Raw genomic sequence first — 26,375 nt, 5'->3', positions numbered from 1 at the left:
AGCCATAATAGAAAAGACAGCACAAATGAAATATAAACCAGGGTGACTGATGATAGATCAAATAAATATCCTCTAGTAGCAATTATTAAGTAAGCCATAATGTTCCTACATGATTGAATGGTAGGCATTTATTAAAATAACTGTGCTAGCAGGAAAATACAAAGAATAAAATTATATGCCCACTTATCATTTTAATCTTGTAAAAAATATGTATTCATAGGGATAAAGACTAGAATAGGAAAATGATGGTTTTAAGTTCAATTATAAATGATTTTTCTTCTGTTCCTGTGTCATAATTGTAAAATGCAATAGCAACTGCTGTTTCAGAACATTTAAGTTAATTATCTTGCAAGTGTGAGAAGCTAGTTAAACCTGGATCATATCCTTTAATAAAAAAAGCAAACTGTCTACATTATTATTGTTTTCATACAACAAACATTTCAAACAGTTACAAACCGGTGAAGTCTAAAAACTACTTTCTAGTTTTGTTAAGCAGGGTAAAAACATTGTCTGTGGTTTTAAACATCATTGCTTTTCTGTAATAGTTCTTGACCACCATTTGATCGTCTTAGGATGGTCAAAGCAAAGAATCACTAATTCCATGAAGACTCTATATCTAGTTAAGGGGAGGAAAGGAGAGCCTTTTGCCCCTTCCCTCTGCTACTGCCATCCCTTCGGTACAGTGTGTATAAATGCTGCTCCGTGAATCTCTTTCTGTCCTTTGTTCAACAGTGAGCATTAATGCATGTCACCTTGCTAAATTTACTGTGTATGAAAGGAGGAGCCACCTCATCATAACCTCTCAAAGACAGACAGGAGAGGTGCCCAACAAATCTCCAACTCAGGAAAAGATTTGTCAGCCCTGGCTTCCCTACCCCATTCTTTTGTCTACTGGGGCTAAGGGCAATCCCTTCTTAAATAGTCTGAGTCCAGCCATGGATAGCACATTTATACCCCATTTCAGTCAGATCTTTATCTGATTCCCTGCAGTCACTTTTATGTGCTGTGTATACATTAGACACCACATAAATTCGTGTCACTGTACTATCTGATATGACATTCCCCAGTTTGGTAGAAGCCTTGTAATTCAGGAAAAAAGAATTTACAATGTTATTGATTCAAAATAATGTATCTTTTTTTAAACTGGAATATAAATAACTGCTTTTCCCATAGATATTTGGACTTATTCAGACACCCAGTGTGAAGCAGGCTGGCTGCCAAATAATGGATTTTGCTATCTGCTGGCAAATGAAAGTGATTCCTGGGATAAGGCACACATGAAATGCAAAAACTCCAGCAGTGACCTCATCAGCATTCATTCTTTAGCAGATGTGGAGGTGGTTGTCACAAAACTCCATAGCGGGGGTAAGTTTCTAAAATATCCTATTTGAGAGGTTTGAAATATTTTAAAGTACTCCTATTTTCAGACTCTTAGCAGGAATGAAAAGCTTGTAATTTGATCCTCTATATAGCACTGTCCAGTAGAATTTTCTAAGGTGATAGAACTGTTCTGTGATCTGTGCTGTCCAATACAATAACAACTGACCACTTGTGACTTTTGAGCATTTGAAATGTCGCTTTGACAACTGAGAAACCAAAATTTTACCTTTATCTGATTAATTTGAAAATTTATCTGACTAATTCAATAATACACCCATTGATTGAATAATTTCCCTCTTCTCTTGATTCCTTCCAGAAACTTAAATAATGATTGTTTTACTTTGTAATTATTTGCAAGCTAAAAAATAAAGACTCCATGGCCAGTGTTATAAACTCCTAGGATTCACTAAAAATAAGAGCTAATGAAAGATACCTATTCTGGGCCAGCATGGTGCTGTTTTACCTGAAGAAACAACACAGTAATTCAGGCTGTGAAGGACAATATTCTTGTTCTAGCTGGGCTATCTATGACTGTATTTGTAGAAGTTTATTGTTTCTACAAATCAGGGTTTATCTAAGTCCAATAACAGGAATTCCAGTCTTCAGATCATAGTACAACTGTGCTGTCTACTCTACCTGCCTAGGTGGCCTGAATAACCCTCACCATAGAGTGTGCCTAACATACCAGCATTTTAATAGATTAATTAAAAAATCAGGGCTCTTAAAACTTCATCTCAGAATGTCAAAATCAGTAACAATATATATATTGGAGTACTTAAGTAAAACCAAACAATGAAACATTTTTCTTTTAGATGCCAAGGAAGAAATATGGACAGGCCTGAAGAACATAAATACACCAGCTTTATTTCAATGGTCAGATGGTACTGAAGTTACTCTAACATACTGGAATGAAGATGAGCCAAATGTTCCCTATAATAAGACTCCCAACTGTGTTTCCTATTTTGGACAGGTAGGAAAACTGTGGTTTACATCTTATTGTTATATCTAATAATAATATTGCTGTTACTCTGGTTGGGATATTTGTGTTTAAGGTAAAGGAAAGAAAATAAAAGATAATCAGATAACTACTGAGGAGAAAGGTAAACAATTACTAAATAAGCAATCCATTTCCTGTCTGAGTGTGTCTACTCTGTTCAAAGCAGATCAAGAAAATCCCTTTAGAGCTCAAATTCTCCTGCCAAATAGATTCTAATAAACTGCTTTTTCTTGGGACCATCAGTGTGATATTTAACATATAGCTACAATTTTACTTGAAAAAAAAATCCCAGAAACACAAAACAAACAAAAAAATCCCATCTTCTGAACTCATGTTCAGGTTAAGCTTTATATTAACCCTGCTTTGAGTAATGAAAAAAAATTCATATTAAAAAATTAGACCAAACTTTTTCAGAGATTCTCTTACTCCTGTAGAATGCTTTGAAGTCTATTAAACATGATTTAGTTAATAATTCGAAAAAGATAGAATCTTGAGCCAAAAGAACCTATGCATGATTTTGTATATACTAAATCATTCTCCTTTGGACTCCTAATTGTTTAGGTGACTGATTGTGTCACCCAACCTTCAAGAGAGGTTTAAATGGAAATCATAAATAGTATGAGCATTAGAAATGGTTCAGTAGTAAAGATGTATTTAGAAAGGTGTCAAAAATCAATTTAGAAGGATGTCATGTCTCTATTTAAAGGAAGATCCACTTTGTCTTTAGAAGAGTATCAAAGGTTGAAATGAGGTCCCATAGGCAAGACTGAACTGATGGCATACAAAAGAGCATTCCAAAGTACAAAACTGACCTGGATCACAGCTGACATATGACTATTTAGTTAGAAGAAAGCAGAGTGACTTGGGCAATTAAGCAAAACAAATGTTAAGTCGCATACTTGAAAATAAGAACTTTGAAGTTGAGACTACAATGGGAGGAAACTTTTGATTCTGTAATAGAGAGTAGGTATTGTAATTACCATGGTCCTTTTACATATAAGGAAGATGAGGCAGGGAGGTTAGTTGATGTGCTCAGAAGTTTTTAACCTGTGGATAAAAACCTTTCTCACATGAAAAAATGGCTAGAACATTGGCAACTCTTTATGGCGTTGAGTTCTCTCTTCAACTTCTGTACTGTCTTTTGATACTTTATAGTTTTTCTTATAAGAAAATGGAATTCATCTGCCCTGTTACCTTGAGGTGCTGCTGAAGTAATGGGCTGTGAGCCACAGCCTTGCAGGCCTATTGTGTAGCATTTTCTAGAAGTATATTCTAAGATTTAATCATTCATTTGTATTGAATCTCTTCCTTCCCCTCTCTCCTTCTCCCCATCTCCTTCCCTCATAGTTTTGTGAGAAGAAACTGTGTTGACTTAAAATAAGTTAGAGTTCAATTCTAAATATACAGCAAGGGCCTCCCCGGTGGCTCAGCGGTTGAGCGCTGGGTTGCGAAGCTGCCCGCAGCCTCTGCAGTGCCGGTTCGATCCCCGGCTGCTCCCCGGTCACCGGAGGAGGGTCCCACATGGCGCGCAGACCTCTCCTGCCACCTGCTGCTCCCCTCAGCAGTGTACTTTGGTCCTTCTGCCTGTTCTGCTCCCCGCTCTGGCTCTGATGAATTCTCTCACCCTCCCGTGCTTCTGACTGTACCCAGTGCTTGTATAAATAAATAAAAATTAATTAATTACTTAATTTAAAATAAATATACAGCAAATAAATTCTTATTGGAAAATTTTCTCCTGTTTTTTAAAAGCTGGGCCAGTGGAAAGTCCAATCCTGTGAAGAGAAACTTAAATATGTATGTAAAAAAGAGGGAGAAAAAGTGAATGATACAAAATCAGAAAAGACATGTCCTTCAAATATGGTATGTACTAGTGACATGTATGTGTCACTTTTATGGGGAATATAGAAAAGCCAATAAAGGGTCAGATAAAGCCAAGCTAGCAAGGAACCCTGGAAAACTGACCTTGTGTGCTGAGGCTACTGGGGGAGGGAGGGGGGAAGGGAAATAAGAGGGGCAAGAAAAAAAGTGGGGAGGGAGCATAATAGACTATGGTTGTGTTAGGGGGAAAGGATGTCCTGTGCAAACTCCATACAGGCTTTGTGGATGCCACCCCCACTACATCAAGACATTAGGAACTACAAATCCCATGATCCCCAAAGGGAGGTTGTGAGGACCTAAGGGTGGAGTTAAGCAGCCATTTTCTCTGGTTTGTGTTTATAACCAGCCATGTTAGTGGGGTGTTGCTCTCTTGGCTCATGCTCTTGGCCAGGCAGGTTTGGTCTCGTTGGGTCATTTGGGATTCCAGGTTGGCAGAATGGGTAGGATGCATTTAAGAATTTATCTCCCTCTTTTTCTTCCTGAGTTGTTCATTTCCTCATTTCCCTTTCCCTTATAAATAAAACTTTTGTTAACCTTTTGTGTGTGCCTGCAGTTTAAGTCCCCTTTAAGTGTGTGGGTGAGGACCCATAGTCAGGTAACCCGTTTTAGAGCAGGGTTGTCCTGTAACAGCTGTAGACTGTGGGTGTATAGGTGGCAGGAACAGTATGGTAACAACACCTGAAAGGGGAGATCCTGTACTTCTAAAACACAAACAACATTGTAAGCCAAGTTATGCCAATAAGGTAAACTAAAATAAAAAAACAAATGAGGTATTTAAAATCCTTGCGTTAATTTTTCTAAGCAATATAGTATCTTCTTGGTTAGGGATGGTAGTTGAATAATTCAGGCCTGAACTGAAGAAATTTTGACTTGGAAAATACAGGATATTGCTAGCTCTGCTTGTTTATGTTAAAACATGTCAGAGGTCAGTGAATCATACCATACTGGTGTCTTTATGGAAGAAAAAATGAATTTTCTACCAAAAGTATAGGATCACTAACCTTAATGCTGATATCTTTACTTCTCCCACTTATTCCTATTCAAAAATGATTCAACCAAAATCTGCTGTACTCTTGAGATGAAATAGGCACTAAGGGCAAAAAGAATTTAGACACACCTGTCTGACAGACTCACAGTCTTATGGAGAATATCTGTGAAATTTTATCCCACCATCATCACATGTTTGAATTCACAGATTATATCCTTAATTTCCACAAGTTGTAAGATATTATCAATGTAGCAGAACCTTGCTTGTCTGGAAGATAGTGTGACAATATTTCTCCTCTAACTTAGGGCTGGAAGAGGCATGGAGAAACCTGTTACAAGATTTATGAGGATGAGGTCCCTTTTGGAACCAAGTGCAATCTAACTATAACTAGCAGGTATGTATCTACTTGTGAACTTTTAACTACAGGTTCTTTTGCCAAATAATCTTACTAAGGAAAACAGTGCATCTTCATTTGACACAGTAATCCAATCATTGTAAACAAAAAAAAACTTGCTAATTTGACTCTTGTTTTGTAGATTTGAGCAAGAATACATAAATGATATGATTAAAAAGTATACTAAATCTCTAAGAAAGTACTTCTGGACTGGCCTGCGAGATACAGATTCACGTGGAGAGTACAGTTGGTCAAATTTTAAGGGAATGAATCGAGCTGTTACCTTCTCCAACTGGAAATTTCTTGAGCCAGGTAAATGCCTTCATCTTCGAAGTATAGAAGTCAGTGATTTGTGAAATGCACCATCCCTTCCAAATATGTCCTTTTCTTACCTTTGAAATGTGATGTCATTGATGATCTTCTAGTCTAAAGTCGCTGGGACCATAAATAGAAACAATAACTATGCCTTTCCTATTAAAAATCCTTGGTAATAACCCAACATAAGAAGCTATAAAATTCATTTCTCTGAAACCACACTCAGAGCTTCCTGGCTAATGATTTGAAGAACGATGCACCTGGAGAGGGCATGGAAGCTCTGTGCCTTTTCCCCCCATACTGTGCCCCGTAGATCTCTGCCATCTGGCTGTTGATTTGTATACGTTAGTACCCTCCGCAATAAATCAGTGATCAAGTCAACATGCCCATAGAAGAATTAAAAGAAACTGTTCCAAAAGATGATGCAGAACTGACACTAAATAAAGTGAGCAAAGAATTTGTGGGAAAGGAGATAATGAAGAAAACTTGACTGATCTCAACATTTTAAAGGCCTGTACCTATTGCTTAAATATGAATGAGTTTGCCACTAACTATGATTGTGGGCAAGTTACTTATTCCTCATCTAGAAAATAGATCTCATAATACAAACTATCTTTTATTGTTGTTGTGAGTAAATAAAATTCTGGCTGGCGTAAAGTAAATAGTAAGCAAATATGTTACTACATACCTTCGTCTAGCTTTATTGCACCAGCACTTCCTTTGAAATGAATCTGAAATAGTTTGTTTTCAGGTTTACTACATTGCTTGAAAACTCTTCAAAGTTGTTAATATGAGCTTGTCAGGCTACCCTGGCAGCCTAATGGTTTAAGCTACAACTCTGGAAGTAGACTGCCTGGCTTCTGGTCCCAAGTTAATCATTTATTAATATGTGACCTTGGCTAAGTCATTAATCCTTATTATATCTATGATAATAGAACCCTTTTGGTTTGTTTGTAAGGATCAATTCATTTAATCCTCTTAGAATAGCACCTGACAAATAGTAAAATACTTCTCTATATTATTATTATCATCAACACATTTCTCTCCTCCTTTTCCTTTCCTATTTTTCCTCCACATGTCGGCTCAAATAAGGGGTAGTGGTGCTAGAAAATCTTGGACTTTAGTTTTAAATTTTAATCAAGGGCTTCCCTGGTGGTCCAGGGTTTAAGTCTCCACACTATCACCATTACGGCCTGAGTTCGATGCCCAGCCAGGGAGATGACCCACGTGGCACAGCAGACCTCTCCTGTCTCATCCACTCCCTTCAGCAGTATATTTCAGTAGATCTGCTTGTTCTGCTCCCCACTCTCTCTGGTGAATCCTCTCACACACCCCGACCCCCGCACCTCTGGTCTTCACCCCATTTCCTCTACACATAAATTTAAAAAAAATTCATCAGTGTGTCCAATTTAATCCTAGCTTCTCCTGGCGGGTGTGTGGCTATGTCTTCTGAAAAGTCTCTTGGAAAGTGGGAGGTAAAAGACTGCAGAACCTTCAGAGCACTTTCAATTTGTAAGAAAATAAGTGGACCTGCTGAACCTGAGGAGACAGCCCCCAAGCCTGAAGACCCCTGTCCTGAGGGCTGGCATAGTTTCCCCTCAAGTCTTTCTTGTTATAAGGTAAAGTAAAATTCTTGTTCAATGCCTCAATGAAGTTCTCTTTTTGCCATTCTAGTCCTTGTCCTTGTACAAATTAGCTTGCTCGCCAGACATATATTTGACATACCTAAGTGTTTGGGAGCACAGAGCTCCTGTCAGAATAGCATTGATGCTCTGATGTCAGACAGTTCCTTCCCACTCACCACTCATGTCCTAACCCCAAAGAGCAGGTCCAGAGGCAGAAGTGGCTCTTTCTTAGGGTTCGAGGAATTGGGGTGAGTGGCATGCCACACTGACACTTGGCTGATGATTCTCACAACCCTCTAATTCTTGTTGTCAAAGGAAGAGTTCCATCACTTCTAACAACATAAAAAATAACTATTTTAAGGTCTACATCAGTCAGCTTTGCCACCTTCTGTCAGTATTCACACACCAAAGCAGTCTGTTCTTTGGTTCTTCCTCATCAGAATATAGTCCTGTACTTACATACATCTAATTGTATTATGTTCAAAACTGCATTGTTAGTGTATTTCTTCATAGTCTACTCCCCGAACATTCCTATATCCTTTACAGCCATCCCTGCTGAATCATTTTATATTTCACGGTCCTAGGGACATAAGAGGACATGGTAATTTTTTGAGCAGTTTCCCAGCCTGGCTGAGGAGAGCCATCCATTCTGACAATAGTGGCTAGCACCTGTGCTGGCATTTGGTTGACCTTTTCGGCAAGACCTATCTGTGTCATGATATATGTGCATTTACCTATGTCTTCGTATACCTGTAACAATCCATTTCAGGAACCCACACATTTGACACTTAATTGACCTCACAATTATGAACACTTCACAATTATGAACTAGGAAATGAATGTTTATTACGTTTTTTAAGATATTTCATGCAGAAAGAATTGTTAGAAAGAGGAATTGGGAAGAAGCTGAGAGATTCTGCCAAGCCCTTGGAGCACACCTCCCTAGCTTCAGTCACGTGGATGAAATGAAGGAATTTTTTCACTTTCTAATGGACCAGTTCAGGTAATATTTTTAGAATGTAATCTTCTATGCTAAATTTGATATTACCACTAATCCAATTTCCCAGTTATAAACATATTTAGCATTTAGTGAAAATCTTTTCTATTTTTTACATTCGCAGACATATTTTCCACAGAATATATAGTACTTTAATTTTTTTTCTAATCACAAAAGTAACGTATACTGAACTTAAAAAACAAAATCACAAAGAAAAATATAAATCACCGTAATCCTTTTACTCATAGGGACCATACTTTATTTGTACACTATCTGAGTGGATAACACAAGGCCATATTAGGCAGACTGTGTTGTCTGCATAATATGTGCTCCACTAGTAAAGAGATTATTTGTCCACACTATCCTTAGCAAGAGAACATATTTTGAAACAAATACTATACCATAGTTTGAAGAGAAGGAAGGAAGGAAGCAAATTCATTTATAGCAGAAAATGATTATAAATCTTTTTCCATGGACACCTAGCTTTTCATTGCAGGAATTGACCTTTCTCAGCAAGATGTCCATTGCCCAAATTGTGTATTGCATGCCAAGGAGTTAAGTCAGATTAGTTTTATACTTTTCCTAATCTAAATTCCCCATCTCTATTTGTATTTCAATGAAAAGGATTCATGGTGCACCAAGTCATTAAGACTCTAAGATCTTTGTGACTCTTAATGGCAGCCCACCAAGGGAAGCTATTGTGGAGCAAAAGCAGCCATGGGATTAGAGAGGAAAGCCTTGTTTGAGATGCCACTACTGCTGTGTGCACTACCTCCTGTGATGAGGCGTGATGGATTTAGATATAAATCTAAGGCTTTACAGGCTAAGCACCTTCATCAAATAGTGTTTATTGGGGGTTATGGCAGAGATACTGTTTTCCTCAGATAGCAGATGCAGCTGGAAATTTGATTGAGTAGGAATTTTAACACAAATACACACATTAACCTTTCGTGTAATGTCTTCTTAACCTAATAGCCTTAAAATTATATTCTTAGTGCTTGAAGTAGAAGAAATTTATAAAAAGAGAATTTCAGTTTGATTTGATTCCCCAGTTATGATCAAATTTTTCCATCATTTTTCCTGAAATTCACATTAGAAGTATAGATAAGTTATTATGACTTCTGATTTCTTCTTTTTTTTTTTTTTTTTTTTTTGCCTACAAATAAGTCAAGTCAAACCTGGACTGTAACAATTGAGGAAATATTTTCTATATCCTACTATACACAAAAACACAAGTAGCTACTATTTTCTATATAACACATAAATTTAAGGTGGAAACTTTAAGTATATAGGTTGAAATGAAGTTTAGCCTCAGAAAGGAGTGAAGGTTAGAAATTTTGGACAGTGGGCAAACTGCTTTCTGGGAAACTATTCCCTGAGAGGCAGCAGAAGAGACAGAAATGCATTTGAAAGAAATTTTTAAGTGGGAAAACGTGAGGCTAAGAGAGGAGTGGGTGGGAAGGTTGGGGACAGTTCTCTATAGAGACTTTCTCTTTGTTTATATCACTTCTTTTTATACTGACTATACAGTAAATGCAAGTGGCAACTAATCTTTGGTGATCTGCCTGGTTTTACTGTTGACTGTATGAAGATAAAATGCCTAATGTTTATTTAAAGAAGCATGGATTTCTATACAGATTCCCCAGAAACATGGATTTCTATACAAAATACATAATGTGAAAAGAGTTGGAAAAAATGAAGTTATATTCCCAATTTAGTGTGAGGAAGCAAACTTAACCTCCTCATTATTTTAGCCAACTGACTTTTTAATTATGCTATATATAACAATTATCTAGATCGTATGGTTTAGAAATGCAGCATTTGTGAAGTATGATATATCTGAAGCTTATAAAAAACTTCTGATTAGTTGAGAACATAAATGCAGTTTCCTGTTGTAACTGCTAAATTCAAACTGGATTTAATTGTTTCCACTTGATTTAAGTTTATACAAATGGGTGATCTTTCTCTATGAAAGAAAACAGCAAAAGAATAAAAACTTTCGTACAGTCCTCATATTCTGTTACAGTAAGTTGAAAAGATCAAGGGTGAAAAAGTACTTATTGATATTAAAACATGAGGGGATGTTGAACAGAAGAAAGAGGTAAAGAAAAAATAATTGTTTTATTTAAAATTGAGAAATTAACTTAAATTTGCTCTGATCTTTTTTACTTTTAAAGGGCTGGTTTATCAAGGAAAAGAGAAGGAAGATGAAGCAGCTGCTTAAACACACATGGACAGAGAGCTGCTGCTTTTGAAAGGGGCAAATTTGCTTAAAAAAATAATGACTGCATAGACATAGGCAGGCTGTTCTGGGACAAGAGCTGCTAGCAAGTGTTTTTTAATACAGATGACTTGTTTCCCAGTGGTCTTGTAGCTATATATGCCTATATCCCCTATATTCTACTGAACTTGGGAGTAGGAATTATTTTTAGATTTGGATCCTATCCCTTCTCTAATATGTGTTATAGTCATAAGCATATAACATTTATATATGTAAATATATATGCAAATATAATTTGCACTCCCATATACTAATCATATATACCATATGCTGTTAAAAGTTTGCATTATAGGGAAAGTGGTCTATAGACACTTAAAATTGTAATGCATTTAAGACAATATTTACAAGTGGGGTTAGAGCTTAGAACACTTTTTTTAATGGTTATATTACTTCTTTTTATACTGTAAATATCTTCCTGGCTAAAGCATAAATTTAATTGAAGGGAAGAAATCACTTATAATGTATGCCCCTGCTTCTAAATGTTATGGTGTATATTTTTCCCTGGAGTGCATATTCTTTCTCCTCTTAGCCAATCTGAGTGCTGCCATGTGGTAAACAGTCAGATTATGGCTCCAAAGACACATTAACTATTCTTTGAAAATTCTTTTTGTCCTTCCAATATCACAAAATATTTCCTGTTTTTTTCTGTATTCCACAGTGACCTTTCCTTTTTCTGAACTTTCATAGCACTTAAAATATATACAAATTGTATATCATCTAATGTCTTTTGAAGATGGCCCTCTATTTTCTTTATTTATATATTTCTTGTCTCCTTGACTAGCTTATGTGCCATCTAAGGGTAGGTATTGGGCCTTGGAGGTACCACACTTCTCTGTGGCACCATTGCACCTAGCTCAATACCTGTATACTACTATTATAGTATAAATATTAAATAATAATACATTATTATAATATGGCTATTATAGTATGAGTATAATTAAATGCTTAATTATGTTGCTCTGGTATAGCCCATGGAATTTGGCATTTAAAAATATTTAATTATTTGTTTAAACTTCGGTAGGGAGTAGGAATGAGTTTTTCTTAATTTGTTTAGTAAAAATTTAGCCAAATAGTTTGTTGTACATTTTAAAGAGAAGATATTTGATTGTATTATGTAAAAATGTTTTAAGTAAATGCCATTGTTGTATTTAACTGTATTTGAAAACATTGTCTAATATTGAAGTTCTGTAGTAAAAATTTTGAAATGATCATACATTTTCTTCCTCTTAAGTTCAAAGTGGAATAGTTTCTGCTTTTCATATGAAAAATTAGTTTTAAAACATATGGTACTATTATGATAACTACACCATATTTATGGTTTAATTTCATTTCACAAAACTTTATTATAGCTTGAAACTGTGCTTTTAATTAGTGATGAGGTCTTTTGAATAAACACAGAAGCACTTCAGACATAAAAGCTTAATATTTTTGCCAAATGCTATGCTTAAATTTTGTTTTAACACTTCATTTTACACAGTGGCCAGCGTTGGTTCTGGATAGGTTTAAATAAAAGAAGCCCGGATTTACAAGGATCCTGGCAATGGAGTGATCGTTCACCAGTAAGTTGTTTTTTTTTTTTAATTTTTTTTAAAGATTTATTTATGCATACAAGAGCTGGGGTATAGGCCAGAGGTGCAGGGGGTGAGAAGATTCACTAGAGACAGAGTGAGGAACAGAACAGGCAGATCTACTGAAAAACACTGCAAAGTGGAGCATCGGGGGAGACAGGAGAGGTCTGCTGCACCATGTGGGTTAGCTCCCTGGCTGGGGGTTGAACTTGTGCTGCAGTGGCTGCTGATAGCTTCATAGTGCTGCGTCCTAACCCCTTGTGCCACCAGGGAAGCCCCACCAATAAGTTTAAACTTTCTTGTTTAGAGTAAGGTAGAGCGATATGTGCTTCAAAAACAAGTTGATTGTGAAGTGATAGAGCCATATACCTCATGACTATAAAAATTGTTTAGCTCTATCTTTACTGATATGGAAATAGACTCACATATATGAAGTAGGGGAAAAAACAAGTTGCTTAATTCATTTTTATTTTAAAAAATAGATTAGCTCTTTCTATATAGTAAAAAATTACTAGACTATAGATATTATCTCAAGTATTACAGTCATTTTTTCCTTTGTACTGTTTTTTCTTTTCTTTCACAATAAGAAGCTTTTATTTTTATTATCTAAAATATTAGATGTATAAAAAGGAAAAATCATTATTGAGTAAAATAATTTATTTTGATGGAATCTTTAAAGTCCTTAAATATTATTTCAAGTATTTGCATTAAACTAAAAAGAAGTTTTAGAGGAGCAAATTATTTTCAAATAATTCAAAATAATTTAACCCAAGCTGCAAATGTAACACGGTGTTAACCTTCTCCTCTGAAACTATAGTTTCCTTTTTTGGGAAACTCATGACATTATGGCATTTTCTAAGTCCTCTCATGATTTATCATCCTGATATTGAAAAAAAGAAAGATGTGAAAAAGTTTTCCTTTTGTGGCATATAGCATACTTGAATTATGAAAGCTGCCTAAATTACATCTAAATTGCAAATATTTATACATCAGTCTTAAATTCGCAGGGCTCTCTTGTCTTTTAGGTGACTACTATTGTGCCAAATGAGTTTCTGCAGGATTATGATATCAGAGACTGTGGTGCTGTCAAGGTCAGTACAATGCTGGAAAAATCTGCATTAAAAAAAAAATAAATCTGGCATCACGTACATTCAGGAAACAGATCCATTAAGGCCCTTTTGTATATGGAACATGATATTAAGTGCAGTAGGAGGGAAGAAGTACACCTATGACCTGGCCCTCAAGCAACCTAACTTCCACTTAATTTGAGAAGATAAAACTCATATTTAAGAAAGAAGGTTCTCATTACTGAGCAGTAATAACAGTCATAAACTCCAAATGAGTGGGTTGAGGAAGGCTAGTGAAACTCAGAAGAGGAAATAAGTTGTATGGCTTCTTTCCAGGAAAAGGTGAAATGTGAATTGGGTGAATGGATAGAGTTGATACAAGTAGGATACAACCTCATGTTAGAAGGTTTTCTAATGGGGGAATGATATGAGGAGGTGGCATAAAATAAAGTGGAAGTAGAAGGGAGAGGTTAAAGAGATGAGAACAGAATACAGATCAAGAATTTTTAATTTGCACTGTTGAAAACAAAGTGAGGATATTATGTTGATACCAGATTAGGGAGTTTGTACATTTTTTGGTAGGCAGCAGTACATTATTAAAAGTTTTTGACATGCAACAAGAAGGGTATGAACAAGACTGACATTAAGACAGATTTCAAAACACAGCAGATAGATTCAGAAGACCAACTATCTTCTTTGCAGAATTTGTTTATTTATTTAGTCCATAGCAATACGTTCAGTCTCTAACACGCTAGGGGAAACTATAGTAACAGGAATTGGCTTCACAGAACTTACTGTCTAGTAGGAGATAACGACAAGTAAACAAATACTTACAAGGGTGGGGACAAGCAAAGAATGAGTTTATGCAACAACAAGTGTGTTATAAAAGAGTAGTAATGAAGGTGCTGGTGGTGGTGGTATCAGTGGTGATAGCTGAACTGTCCTCAGATGGGCACATTACTCGGCTTGTCACTTATATTATTGCACTTAAGCAACCTAGTACAGTAGTTACTGTTACTATATTCATCTTATGAGGGAGAAATTGGAGCTCTGAGTAACTTACATTTTTACAGAACTGATATTTAAATCCAGATGTGTCTGGGTCCACTGTATTATTTGACTAGGCATTTACAGAAGCAGTCAAAAGAGGTACTGGTATATGAAGAAAATAATACATTTTAATGTAGATATTTTGAATCCACATTAGTTTTAAGAACTATCCAGTAGTAAGTAGAAAGTGAGGCTGGAATTCAAGGGAAAATGTATATTAAAGAAAAAAAGGGCCAAGAAGTGGATTTGGGGACATTAACACATCAAATGTAAGAAAATGAGGAAGGAGATGCTAGCTAGATAATATCTTCACTATGGAAACCCAAGAAAGAGATTCAAGATGGTGAGTGACCAGAAATGCTTCAGGGAAGGTTGATACAAAGAACTGAGAATTTCGGAAACCTAAATAAGGAACCAGGAAAAAGACTAATTATAATAAAGTAAAAATGAAAATCAACAAGCAACCATAAGCCAGAGACACACTAACAGGTTGTGGAGAGGGGGACGGGGAAGGAGAGGAGGGATTAGGGCCAAAATAAGGGAGGTAGGTATTGTACAGGGAATTTAACCAAAATGAAAATGCATACATTGTACAAAAATGAAAAATGATGTAAGAATTATATAAAATAAAATATAAAAAAAGAACTGAGAAATAACTGTTCTAATAATTGACTACATCATCTCATGCATTTTTATACAATTCCCAATTTAACATATGAAAAGGTGAAAACTTCAGAGGAGCTTGTGAACTTTCCAGAACAGTTATGTAATAAACTATCTTCTATGTAAATAGAATCCCATGCATAAAGAGATTTGAAAATCTACCACAAAATAGAATAATAGAAAGACCGATAACAGCCTACATCAGGAATGAGGCCAGCCAGGGCAGTGTTCTGGAAGAATTCTACCTCACCTGCCACAATACCCACCAGGAATTCGGCCTTGACAAAAAAAACGGTCCAAAAGGTGATAGTTGTGCCTCACGGGTCATATGCACCCTTTTCATTTCTCCCCTACTTGCTAACTGGAATTTGTAAGGAGTCACCTTGTACCATGGAGAAGAGGGAAACATCCTAGCAATGCAGAGCAACAGCAAAGAAGGAACCTGGGCCCCTTAGGCCAGACTTCCATGTCTCTTTTTCACAGATCTGCTTTAATGATTGCCTGATGTTTGGAAACAACTGAACTACCTGTTCATTTCTAGTTTGTTTCATCCCACATTTAAAGGTGCAAGAGACTATAATTTTATATCAACAAAAACAGAAAAAAAACATTAATTTGCACTTTGGGCATAACATAAACATGGACATAAACATGATCTTATATATATCCTTTTCTGCCCCTTTGAAGGCTCTTACTGTTTGAATACTACATTTGTTCATATGTTCATTCATTAAACAAATATTTTAGGTACTATAGCTAAAATAGATATCGCACTATAGAATTTACAGTTTGATGTTTTATAAGTGCTACATCTCCTTCAAAATATTATGCAATCCTCTTCCTTCTTTAGGCCATTCAGAGGCCATGGCGAAGAAGGTGGTATTACTATGATGACAGAGAATATATTTATGTAAGGCCTTTTGCTTGTGATATAAAACTTGAATGGGTGTGCCAGATTCCAAAAGGTAAGCGGTAATTATTCCTTTCGTAGATTTCTTGTGTGAGCATCATGAATACTGAGACAAAAATACCTAAGAGAGCATTGTAGTCTATAATTTTAAAAGTCTATGAAGATGCAGTAACTGTATTAAGTTCCATCCTGCCTGACTCCTTGCCCCAGTAGAAGACTTGCCTGTTAGAATTTGTTGGTGCCTTCCTCTTTCATGAAAGAATTTACATAGTAGATAAAATTTAAGGCTAACTTAGGGAGGTTAAATCTTGGAAAGGAAGGTTATTTCAGTTAAAATGAGAGATATAGCAAAAGAAATCATTTCAGTTTTAATTTTCATGGGAAGTGAAAAACAAAATGAAGATTAATTGGGGAAAAAATGTGGCAAGAGTCAAGAAATCAAAATTTGTCCATCACTGTGAAATTTAGAAAGAATTTTTCAATGAACTCCAAAACTGCTAATATATAATAATTCGGACAATATCTCTGGTTGGAAGTATGAATGGTGACACTCCGATTACTCTTTGGCTGCTCGATGCCATAGAGTCATTGCTTCCCACAGTATATGCCTACTATGGTAGTGCTATCCGCCTCCACCCCTGTTTGAGTGGTGAGTTGGGCCCAAGTCAACCTTAGAAATGACAAACCAGTAACCACAGGAAGTATTACAAAGAGCATGTGGTTTTGTGGTTTTCTTCCTTATATATATTTTTAAATTTTAAATAGAAGAAAATTAACTAACTTAGCAAGTATCAATCTATAAACCAAATAAACAAATCTTTGAAATAATTATGCTCACCTTCTCCTCATGCAGAAAGAAATTTATTTTTTTTAAAGATTTATTTATTTATGCACACAAGAGCTAGGGTACAGGCCAGAAGAGGGAGGGATGAGAGGATTCACCAGAGACAGAGTGGGGGGCAGAACAGGAAGACTGACTGGAATATACTGCTGAGGGGAGCAGCGGGCGAGTCAGGAGAGGTCTGCTGCACCATGTGGTTTGCTCCCTGCCAGAGAGTGAAACTTGAGTTACAGTGGCTGCAAACTGCTTCATAGGTTGGTTGTGTCCTAACCCCTTGCACCACCAGGGAAGCCCCCAAGCAGAAACAAATTTAAAAGCTAAAGAAACAACTTGGCTCAGTTTATTTGCAGTCATTTGAAGCAATCAACCTATTGCTTGGTTCGGGAATTAAATGTTTCACTAACTCCCCTTTTGCAGTCCTGAGTTTCCAAGTTCAATGTGTTTTCTATATTTTCTTGATTATTAGAACAGTCAAAGTCAGCTAGATCAATCTGTATTAATGTGTATTTGTTTTTTTAAGGAAAATTTTCTCTTCAGTCACTTGAAACACTATGCCTTTCTCAGGCTTTTCCCTTTTTTATTACCTGATCCAACCGGTTTTAATTAATTGCTTCTTTAAAAGGTCTCAAAGGGATATTTTGATAACCTAAAACTTTAAGTAGCCCATATCTATTATGGATATTTTTGATGTTTATTTTTTTAATTGTAGAAACAGTATCAAAAATAAGACTCATAAAAATGTTTTTAAAAAAATACCTATAATAACATGACCCAAACACAACCTTTTTAACATAGTATTTCTCTATGCCCTTTATACAATTCATATTCTTGGGTAAAAAAAAAAAAAACTTACATTCTGCTTTTCTCACTAATTTAAAGAAATTTAATGATTATACATAGCTTCCCCCAATACTCAAATAGGAAGTCTTTGACAAGATTATAATGGAGTTCAGATTTGGGGATATAATGAATGAGGTCCTTGGTTTTCCTCTGAGAAAGGGATCAGGCAGAGTTTCCTGCTCAGCGACACACAGCAGATTTACTAAGGAAAAAGATGTTTGGATAGACATGAATAGGCAAAAGCTGCATTTTAAAAGGGCAGGTTTATTAGGACAACGAGAAAGGGAAAGAGGTATTTGAACAGACACAGGTGGGCAGTCTTGGGACAAGACCTGCATTTTCCCAGAGCAAGGGTTATCTTTATGTAGTGTTCTTTGGAGGAATTCATTCCTTTATGGAATTTTATTCTTGCTGAAACAATCACTTCTAAGTTCTGATTGGGTCAATCTGTAAGGACTGGTGTTTTCTGTAATGACAGACAGTTCATCTTATCCCCACTTCTAGCCTTTGCCTACAGATCTTCCATAGCAGGTTTAATGAGTCTTTAATCATGTCTACCCCCACCTCTAGTTTCTGTCTTATGGAGCTTCTGTCCTAAATTTTCTACTCTAAACTTCCATCATTTGCAAACAAGAAACTATATTTTTAACAGATTTGAAACATGGATATTGTCTAATAAGTAGAGAACTGGTTCAAAGAGAGAACACAAAGATGCTGGATACATAGATAGGCCTCTGAGGAGGGTTTTCTTACGCATCCTGCCCTGAAATGACAGCAAAATTAAGAACAGCTCTTTTACTGTGATTTTTAAGATTAATTAAATCTTCAACTTGAAACCAGAATGCCCTAAAGCCAGTATGAAAAGGGAATAGAAAGCAACTAGTATCTGGGGGGGAACTGATTGTTGCCTGGGAATGTGCAGGGTGCTCCTAAGGGCAATCTTCTGTAATTGTCACACTGTCTTTATGAGTTGGGCACTTGAGTCTCATTTTTTTTAAAGATTTATTTTATTTACTCATGCATGCAAGAACTGGGGTCTAAGTCAGAGGTGTGGGGCATGAGATGATTAACCAGAGATAGAGTGGGGAGCAGAACAGGCAGATCTACTGAAATATACTCCTAAAGAGAGCAGCAGGAGAGACAGGAGAGGTCTGCTGTGCCATGTGCGTAGTTCTCTGGCTAGAGATGGAACTCAGGCCACTCAGGCTGCAGTGGCAATAGCATGACAGTGCTGAGGCTTAAGCCCAGAGCCTTCAGGGAGGCCCTGACTCTCATTTTTATAAAGTAGAAAGTTGAGGGTCAAGGAGTTGAGCAACTGGTCCAAGGTAACACAGTGGCATATGTTGTTACCTTGTCTGTGTCAGACATGGACACACCCAACTTCAAAACCAGTAATTCTTTGTAATGTGTGTTTCTATCTAGGACTCCTGGGTGATTTCTATTATTTTCCTACCAGTTTGATTTCTCACCTTCTCAAAAGGTTTAATCTTCGATGGTTGTACATTATTTCCAAAGTTTTCCTAGTGTCCAATAAACTTGACCAATCCAGGTTTACAGAATAACTATTCAAATCCCAATACATAAAGATAATACATAATCCCAATACATCCCAATCCTAATCCTACCATAATGATTATCTTGGTGCATGTACCCTAGTGCTTCTATGTGTTGTATACAGTGCCATTTACTAATGACTTACTGGATACCTAGTAGAAAACTAAGTGATGCTTTACTAATGCTTAATAGACTGCCTTTTTGATTGCCACTAAACAAGTTCAGATCCTACAAAATTCAAACTGAAACAATCATAACATGAAAAAATATATTTGGCCAGAAATGGACAAACCTCAGCAGTATAGCAAGCTCTTTTGAATTGCACTGAATATTCCACTCAAAGTATGCAGTGATCTGTAATTGGACACTAAGCTTAAGTTACTTGCTTTCTTCCTCATACAGGCCGTACTCTCAAAACACCAGACTGGTACAATCCAGGTGAGTTAAAACAAAAACTAAAATTTTAGCCAAAGTTGCTTTTACCTTTTTAAGAATGTATTTAATTTTTTAAGACTGGATCTTAGTGCCAGCTTCCTCTATCACATCTCAAGTAAGATGAAATATATCCAGGCAGGAAAGGTGATTGGCTGGTTTGGGTTGGGGCTGTGGCTGGATTTGTCCTTCTCTTCTCTATGCACAGGAGGTGGCAGAGTCACTCACTGGCTTAGAAATCCTTGGTTGCTTCCAGGCAGCCCTGTCTTAGCTAGAGAGAACCAGTAATCCAAATGCATTATTACTTGTAAATAGCTCTGAACATTAATCCGTGCTTTGAGGGTGTGGTTTAGTTTGTGCAGACATAACTCTGATACTCTTCTTCTTCTTTAGAGCGTGCTGGAATCCATGGACCTCCAGTTATAGTAGAAGGGAGTGAATATTGGTTTGTTGCTGATCCTCACTTAAACTATGAAGAAGCTGTCCTATATTGTGCTAGCAATCACAGTTTTCTGGCTACTATAACATCTCTTTCAGGACTAAAAGCCATCAAAGCCAAAATAGCAAATGTAATTTGAATCTATATTTTTAAACACTTTTATTTTTATATTTATTCTACTTCAAATATCTTCCCAAAATTTACAAACATTAACTCTAAATTAAGAGTTGCCCTAACATTTCAATTCAATGATTCATATTGGAAAAGTTAAATATAATTGCTTACTCTTTTAAAGCATTCAAGATTAATTGTAGATGTATATTTATAAAATGAGGATCAATAAATAATATAAATTATTCTAATTCCTTATCACATATTTTTCTAAAAGTTAGCTTATAATTAAACTTGAGTTTATTTCTATTAATAGCCTTACAAAATCACATTTTGGAGAAAAAATAATTTGTCTTTTTAAATTTACATTGGACACTATGTGTCTAGTTACTATGCTCATAATTACAGCAACCATATCTTCTGTATGCAGAATAGAACCTATAAATATACAGTTTTCTTTCTACTTTTTTGATAAAAGGACCTGGTTTGCATAAAGACCAAAAAATGAAATGTATAGATATTTTAGTGGTTCTATTATGAAAGAGTGTTTAAATCAAAACTCTCTTGGAAAGCTCAGCACATGTAAGACTGGGTATTTGGTTTGTTTTTCAGATTTCTGGTGATGAACAGAGGTGGTGGTTGAGAACCACAGAGCAGCCAATAATAGATCATCATCCTTTCTAGTATGTAACATCACTGATGCTTTTTGTAAAGCTAGCATTTAAATGAAGCAGTCCTAAATCCCCTTTTACTAAATGGATTACTATTTATAATTAGTCTTAAACATTAACCCATAAACTGCCTATAGTAGTCAAATCGTCTTGCATGTTAGCATTAAGAAAAAAATGGTATAAAATGACCTAATGCTAAATTTAGAATTAAAATTACAGTAGAAAATAGAGTGGAGCATGTAACTATGAGTTGTCAAATCTCATTCTCTTTCAGCTCACGATACTATAGGCATCACTTTCCTATCACATTTGGAGAGGAATGCATGTATATGTCTGCCAAGTCCTGGTTTATCGGTAAAGTTAATTCCAAATACTTTAATGTTGATTATGTAACATGTGAACTTTAAATTTAATTAATAGCTTACTCTTGATTTCTTTTTGATTACATGTTTGGTAGCTTCATTTTATTCTAATGCATTGCTAATGACAATTGCTCAAATTCCAAATGCAAATAACGGTGCTTTTCACTGTGAATATTTTTACTTCTTTTATCCCCAGGTGGTTGCATAGAAATAAACTTACCATTTTCATAATTAATAAGCACATGGAAAGATTTACAAAGATAAATAGACAGTAGTTCAAAATATAGTTTAGCTCGCTTTCCCCCTCATTAACCTTCATTCAACTCTGTTGCCATTAGGAACTGTGGTCATTATTCCAAATGTGTGTGTTTTCATAGCAATGTTATAGATATAACCTATTTATATGAATGAAATTGAAGACAAAAATGACTCAAAATAAAAGGGAATATATTTTAACCACTTGAGATAGATTGACTTCGTTTCTTTACCACAGATTTTCATAATGGCCTCATTGGAAAAGTCTCACCATAGTAATCCTGTTTTTCATTTCTCAGATTTAAATAGACCAGCTGACTGTAGTACCAAGTTGCCCTTCATATGTGAAAAATACAATGTATCTTCATTAGAGAAATACAGTCCAGATTCTGCAACCAAAGTACAATGCTCTGGAAATTGGATTCCTTTTCAGAATAAGGTAAAAAGACAGTTGCTCTAATGTGCAAATGATGATTGCTTTCATGATGGTTGTATGGCCTGTGTCAGAACGGCAATACATCAGATAACTTCACTAAGGTTACTTCTGTACATTTCCGTATGGCATCTGATCCTCTACATTGCCAGAAACCAAGTTAACTCTCCTAGTCATACCTACAGATCTTTCAGAGCATTGTGTTCCTTCCCTGTTGCTACTCACACTTAAGTTGATCTATCAGTAGGTAGGAATACATTAATAGTCAGAGCTATGTGTATGGCATGTGGTATACTCACTTAATTTCTGGCTCATACATATTTCCCCTTAAGGAATACAGCCATGCAACATCTACCAATCAAATTAGACCACATTTCCTAACTACTTTATGGGAACTACAAATACGCTAACAAAATGTTAAACATTAATCTTGCTTCCAAAGGGGGATTATGAGTAAGTAAAAAATTGCTGCACTTTGTATCTGCCTCTTTAGTATGTGTATCTCTTAGGAAATGCATTTGGCTGCTAAAGAGGGATTGCTACCCTGTGTTTAAAACATTTATTCTCTTGCATAAAAGAAGTTTGCTGGTAATCAGACTAGGATTAGTGTAGAAACTCCAAGTTGCATTTTTCAATAATTGGCTCTTTTTATCTTTCAATTTTGCCATTCTTAATATAAGGCTTCCACGTTCAGGTTCAGGGTCTTCTCTCTACATTCTTTTCTAGAAGCTACCCCATGGCATTTATTTCTTTGTCCTTCCAGTCTGTAAGGAGACTGAAAAAAAATTTGTAAAATGTTTCAAGGAACTCAATGTGGTACATACTAATCTAAATTAATATGATCCATGTTACCACATGGATGAGCCTTGAAAACATTATGCTAAGTGAATAAATCAGTCATAAGAAGGTCTATATGATTCCAATATGAGGAACTTAGATTAGTCACAGAGATCATAATTATACATGTAGAAAATGTAATGGTGGTTGCCATGGCTGGGGGAGGCAGAAGTGGAGAATTATTGTTTAGTAGGTATAGAGTTTCAGTTTTATAAGATGAAGAGTTCTAGGGATGGATAGTGATGGTAGTGATGGTAGTGCAATGTTGGTGATGGTAGTGCAATGGTAGTACCATTGATGGTAGTGATGGTAGTACCATGATGGTGATGGTAGTGCAATGTTGTGAATGTATTTAATATCTCTAAACTGTACACTTAAAAAATGGTTAAGATGCTAAATTTATGTATATTTTACCACACTAAAATTAAATTTATGTATATTTTACCACACTAAAATTTAGGGGAACACTAAAAAAAAATAAACTAATGTGATCAGAATGTCAGAAAGAAAAAGGAAGAGATGTGTCTGACAGCTGAAAACATCTGTGGTCAAGTTAAAATATTCAGGGTATATTTTTACTTATTAAGGTTAAGACACTCTTTTTTTCCTTCGAAGATATTGCAAAGTAAATTAATTTTCCTAGTTGATATAAATTTGAATTAAAATATTCTGCCAAGAGAAAGAGGGATGTTTTCTTTAAAAATGAGGGGTTTTTTTTATTTAAGAAGGTGATGATTAAGAGTACAGACTTCAAAATCAAATGAAACAAAGTCTAAATGCTGACCATACCACTGTATGGCTATTTCATTTATGGATAAAATTACTGAACTTTCGGGCCTCCCCTGGTGGCACAGCGGTTGAGCGCTAGGCTGTGAAGCTGCCTGCAGCCTCTGCTGCGCCAGTTCGATCCCCGACCACCGGCGAGGGTCCCACATGGCACGCAGACCTCTCCTGCCCTGCCCGCTGCTCCCCTCAGCAGTGTATTTCGTCAGTCTGCCTGTTCTGTTCCCCACTCTGGCTCTAGTGAATTCCCTCACCCTCCCGCGCTTCTGACTGTACCCAGTGCTTGTATAAATAAATAAATAAATAAATCTTTAAAAAAAATTACTGAATTTTCCAGTGTATAACTATCTCCATTTGCTTTGAAAATTAAGTGAGATAATGTAGGCTCCTTTAATATTGAGTCAGTGGGAGATTTAAAAAATAATCTGGACAACATTCTACAGTTGTTTAAATGAAGAGTGTGAAAGTATTCTTATAGTACTACTTTGTAAATTTCCATATTTCACAGACCAAAAAATTAGCAGCCCTCTAAAAGGTGTAACTTTCCCATGTTGGAAACTTATGCTTTATTTGTGGTTTTTGTTTGCAGTGTTTCCTAAAGATTGAACCCCGGTCTCTCACATTTGCTCAAGCAGGTGAAGTTTGTATCTCCTATGGTGGCACCCTTCCTTCAGTGCTGAATCAGAGAGAACAAGGTAGGTAAAAGATTATCTTGATAGATAAACAAGTATTATTCATTGATATTTTTAGTATGTCTTTAATTTGAACAAGTCAAATGCTTTTTTTGAAAATATTTCTTTCTGACAGATTTTATTACATACTTACTTCCGGATGTGGATACTACTATATGGATTGGTTTGCGCTGGAGTGCCTTTGAAAGAATAAACAAATGGGTAGATCACAGAGAGCTGACATATAGTAACTTCCACCCATTATTGGTTGGTCGGGGGCTAGGAATGCCAACAAATGTAAGTTTTTTCTAAGTCAATATAATCTATATAGCTCTGTGAAATCCCTGAGTCTTTTATAAATTATTGGATTAAGAACAAGAGCCTATAATGAGTCCTTTTGTATGAAACATCCAGAATAGTCAAATTTAAAGGTAAAAAGTAGACTAGTGGTTGCCAGAGAAGAGGGAGGTTGGAAAGATAGAAGGCGATAGCTAAAGAGCATGGGGTTTCTTTTTGGAGTGGTGAAAACGTTCTAAAATTGATTGGGGGAGATAGTTGCACAGCTATGTGAATATTCTAAACCCTATAGAATGTATGCTTTAAATGGGTGGGTTGGACCATACATGAATTTTTACACAATAAAACTGTTATAAGAACAAAAGGATCTTGGCCTCCCCGGTGGCGCAAGGGGTTGGGCACAGCGCTGCAGAGCTGTCCACAGCCTCTGCAGCACGAGTTCCATCCCCGGCCAGGGAGCAACCCACATGACACAGCAGACCTCTCCCGACTCGCCCACTGCTCCCCTCAGCAGTGTACTTCCATCTATCTGCTTGTTCTGCTCCCCACTCTGTCTCTGGTGAATCCTCTCACCTCCCACACCGCTGGCCTGTGCTCCACTTCTTGTAATCATAAATAAATAAATCTTAAAAAAAAATAAGAACAAAAGGACCTTCCACAGTCTTGAGGTAGATTCTCTAATTTTTCATTATCACATCAGATTCCTTAGCACTGTTTAGTAATGATGTAAGACCACCATAGTGAATTTATATTTTGCAAATGAATGCAAATATAAATGCTTTATTTAACATTTTGAGATTTGGGACTGTCAGCCTCAGTCTCCTAAGGAAAGAATACAAAATTGATAATTAGTGATCATTTTTTCCTAAGAACTAAATGTAAAACTATAGAAGGGGAGACAGCATTATATTAATAATAGTTATCCTATACCATAACATTGTTGCCCTCTACTTCTGTCCTCCCTATTTGCTGAATACAAACCACCTTTTTCACACAGGGCAAAGATTAAAAAATTAACATTAAGGTCAAATCACAAAATATGTCCTAGACAGCACTCAATTCTTGATGCAATGTTACTTTGCTTAAGGTTTATATTGGTGGCAAAGGGAATTTTGAATTGTATATAATTATGTACAAAATGAATATCAAAGTAATGTTTGGTAATAGAAAAATTTGGAAGTTATATAAAAGTAAACATGATATAGAAAAATACCTTATTTTTCCTGAGCCCAGTTATAGTTAGGCTGGTAGCTTTTAAACTTTCATCTGTGACCCATAGTGAGAAATACATTTAAATCACCATCCAGTACATAGATACAATATGTATATATTTAAGGAAACAATATCTATCCCTAAAGCTTATAGACACTGATACTGTCTTTCTTTTCTACTCTACTCTAGTGTATTCTAATCTAGTGTACACTAGTCTCTTTATCTGATACTATTTTATTATCAGAAATGTAAGTCGAGATCCTTTGAAATAATTTCATGACCTTTTAAATGAACCTCAAACCATATTTTAATGCTGACCTAGGAAATCACAATGGGTGTTTTAGTATTTTTTTCTTTTCTTCAAGGACTTTTCCATACATTCCATACATTCTTTATTCTTAAAGAATAAAGAATAAAGAAGATTGTATATTCTATTTTTCTGACTTAGCATTGTATCATAAATAGTTTCTTATACCATTAAAAGCTGTTCATGGTAGGCATTTTTTAATTGTATCATTTGTCAT

General features: G+C 35.8%; 1 protein-coding gene across 1 annotated transcript in view; it reads left to right on the top strand.

The window, feature by feature from the left end:
• LY75 (lymphocyte antigen 75) overlaps positions 1-26,375 on the top strand; it is a gene marked incomplete at its 5' end in the record, with an annotated part of 94,334 nt that overhangs the window by 27,341 nt on the left and 40,618 nt on the right. The window contains 17 exons of the mRNA XM_084240402.1: positions 1,174-1,365; positions 2,193-2,350; positions 4,127-4,237; positions 5,549-5,637; positions 5,780-5,949; positions 7,372-7,571; positions 8,438-8,580; positions 12,333-12,414; positions 13,449-13,514; positions 16,054-16,168; positions 19,751-19,786; positions 20,174-20,349; positions 20,943-21,013; positions 21,276-21,355; positions 21,918-22,057; positions 24,261-24,366; positions 24,479-24,639. Coding sequence (XP_084096528.1) covers positions 1,174-1,365; positions 2,193-2,350; positions 4,127-4,237; positions 5,549-5,637; positions 5,780-5,949; positions 7,372-7,571; positions 8,438-8,580; positions 12,333-12,414; positions 13,449-13,514; positions 16,054-16,168; positions 19,751-19,786; positions 20,174-20,349; positions 20,943-21,013; positions 21,276-21,355; positions 21,918-22,057; positions 24,261-24,366; positions 24,479-24,639 — 2,096 coding nt within the window. The remainder of the gene's footprint in view (positions 1-1,173; positions 1,366-2,192; positions 2,351-4,126; positions 4,238-5,548; positions 5,638-5,779; positions 5,950-7,371; positions 7,572-8,437; positions 8,581-12,332; positions 12,415-13,448; positions 13,515-16,053; positions 16,169-19,750; positions 19,787-20,173; positions 20,350-20,942; positions 21,014-21,275; positions 21,356-21,917; positions 22,058-24,260; positions 24,367-24,478; positions 24,640-26,375) is intronic.

Source organism: Talpa europaea (assembly GCF_964194135.1).
Source record: "Talpa europaea genome assembly, chromosome: 1".
NCBI classification, from domain to species: domain Eukaryota; kingdom Metazoa; phylum Chordata; class Mammalia; order Eulipotyphla; family Talpidae; genus Talpa; species Talpa europaea.
This window is presented reverse-complemented; position numbering and strand designations above follow the sequence as displayed.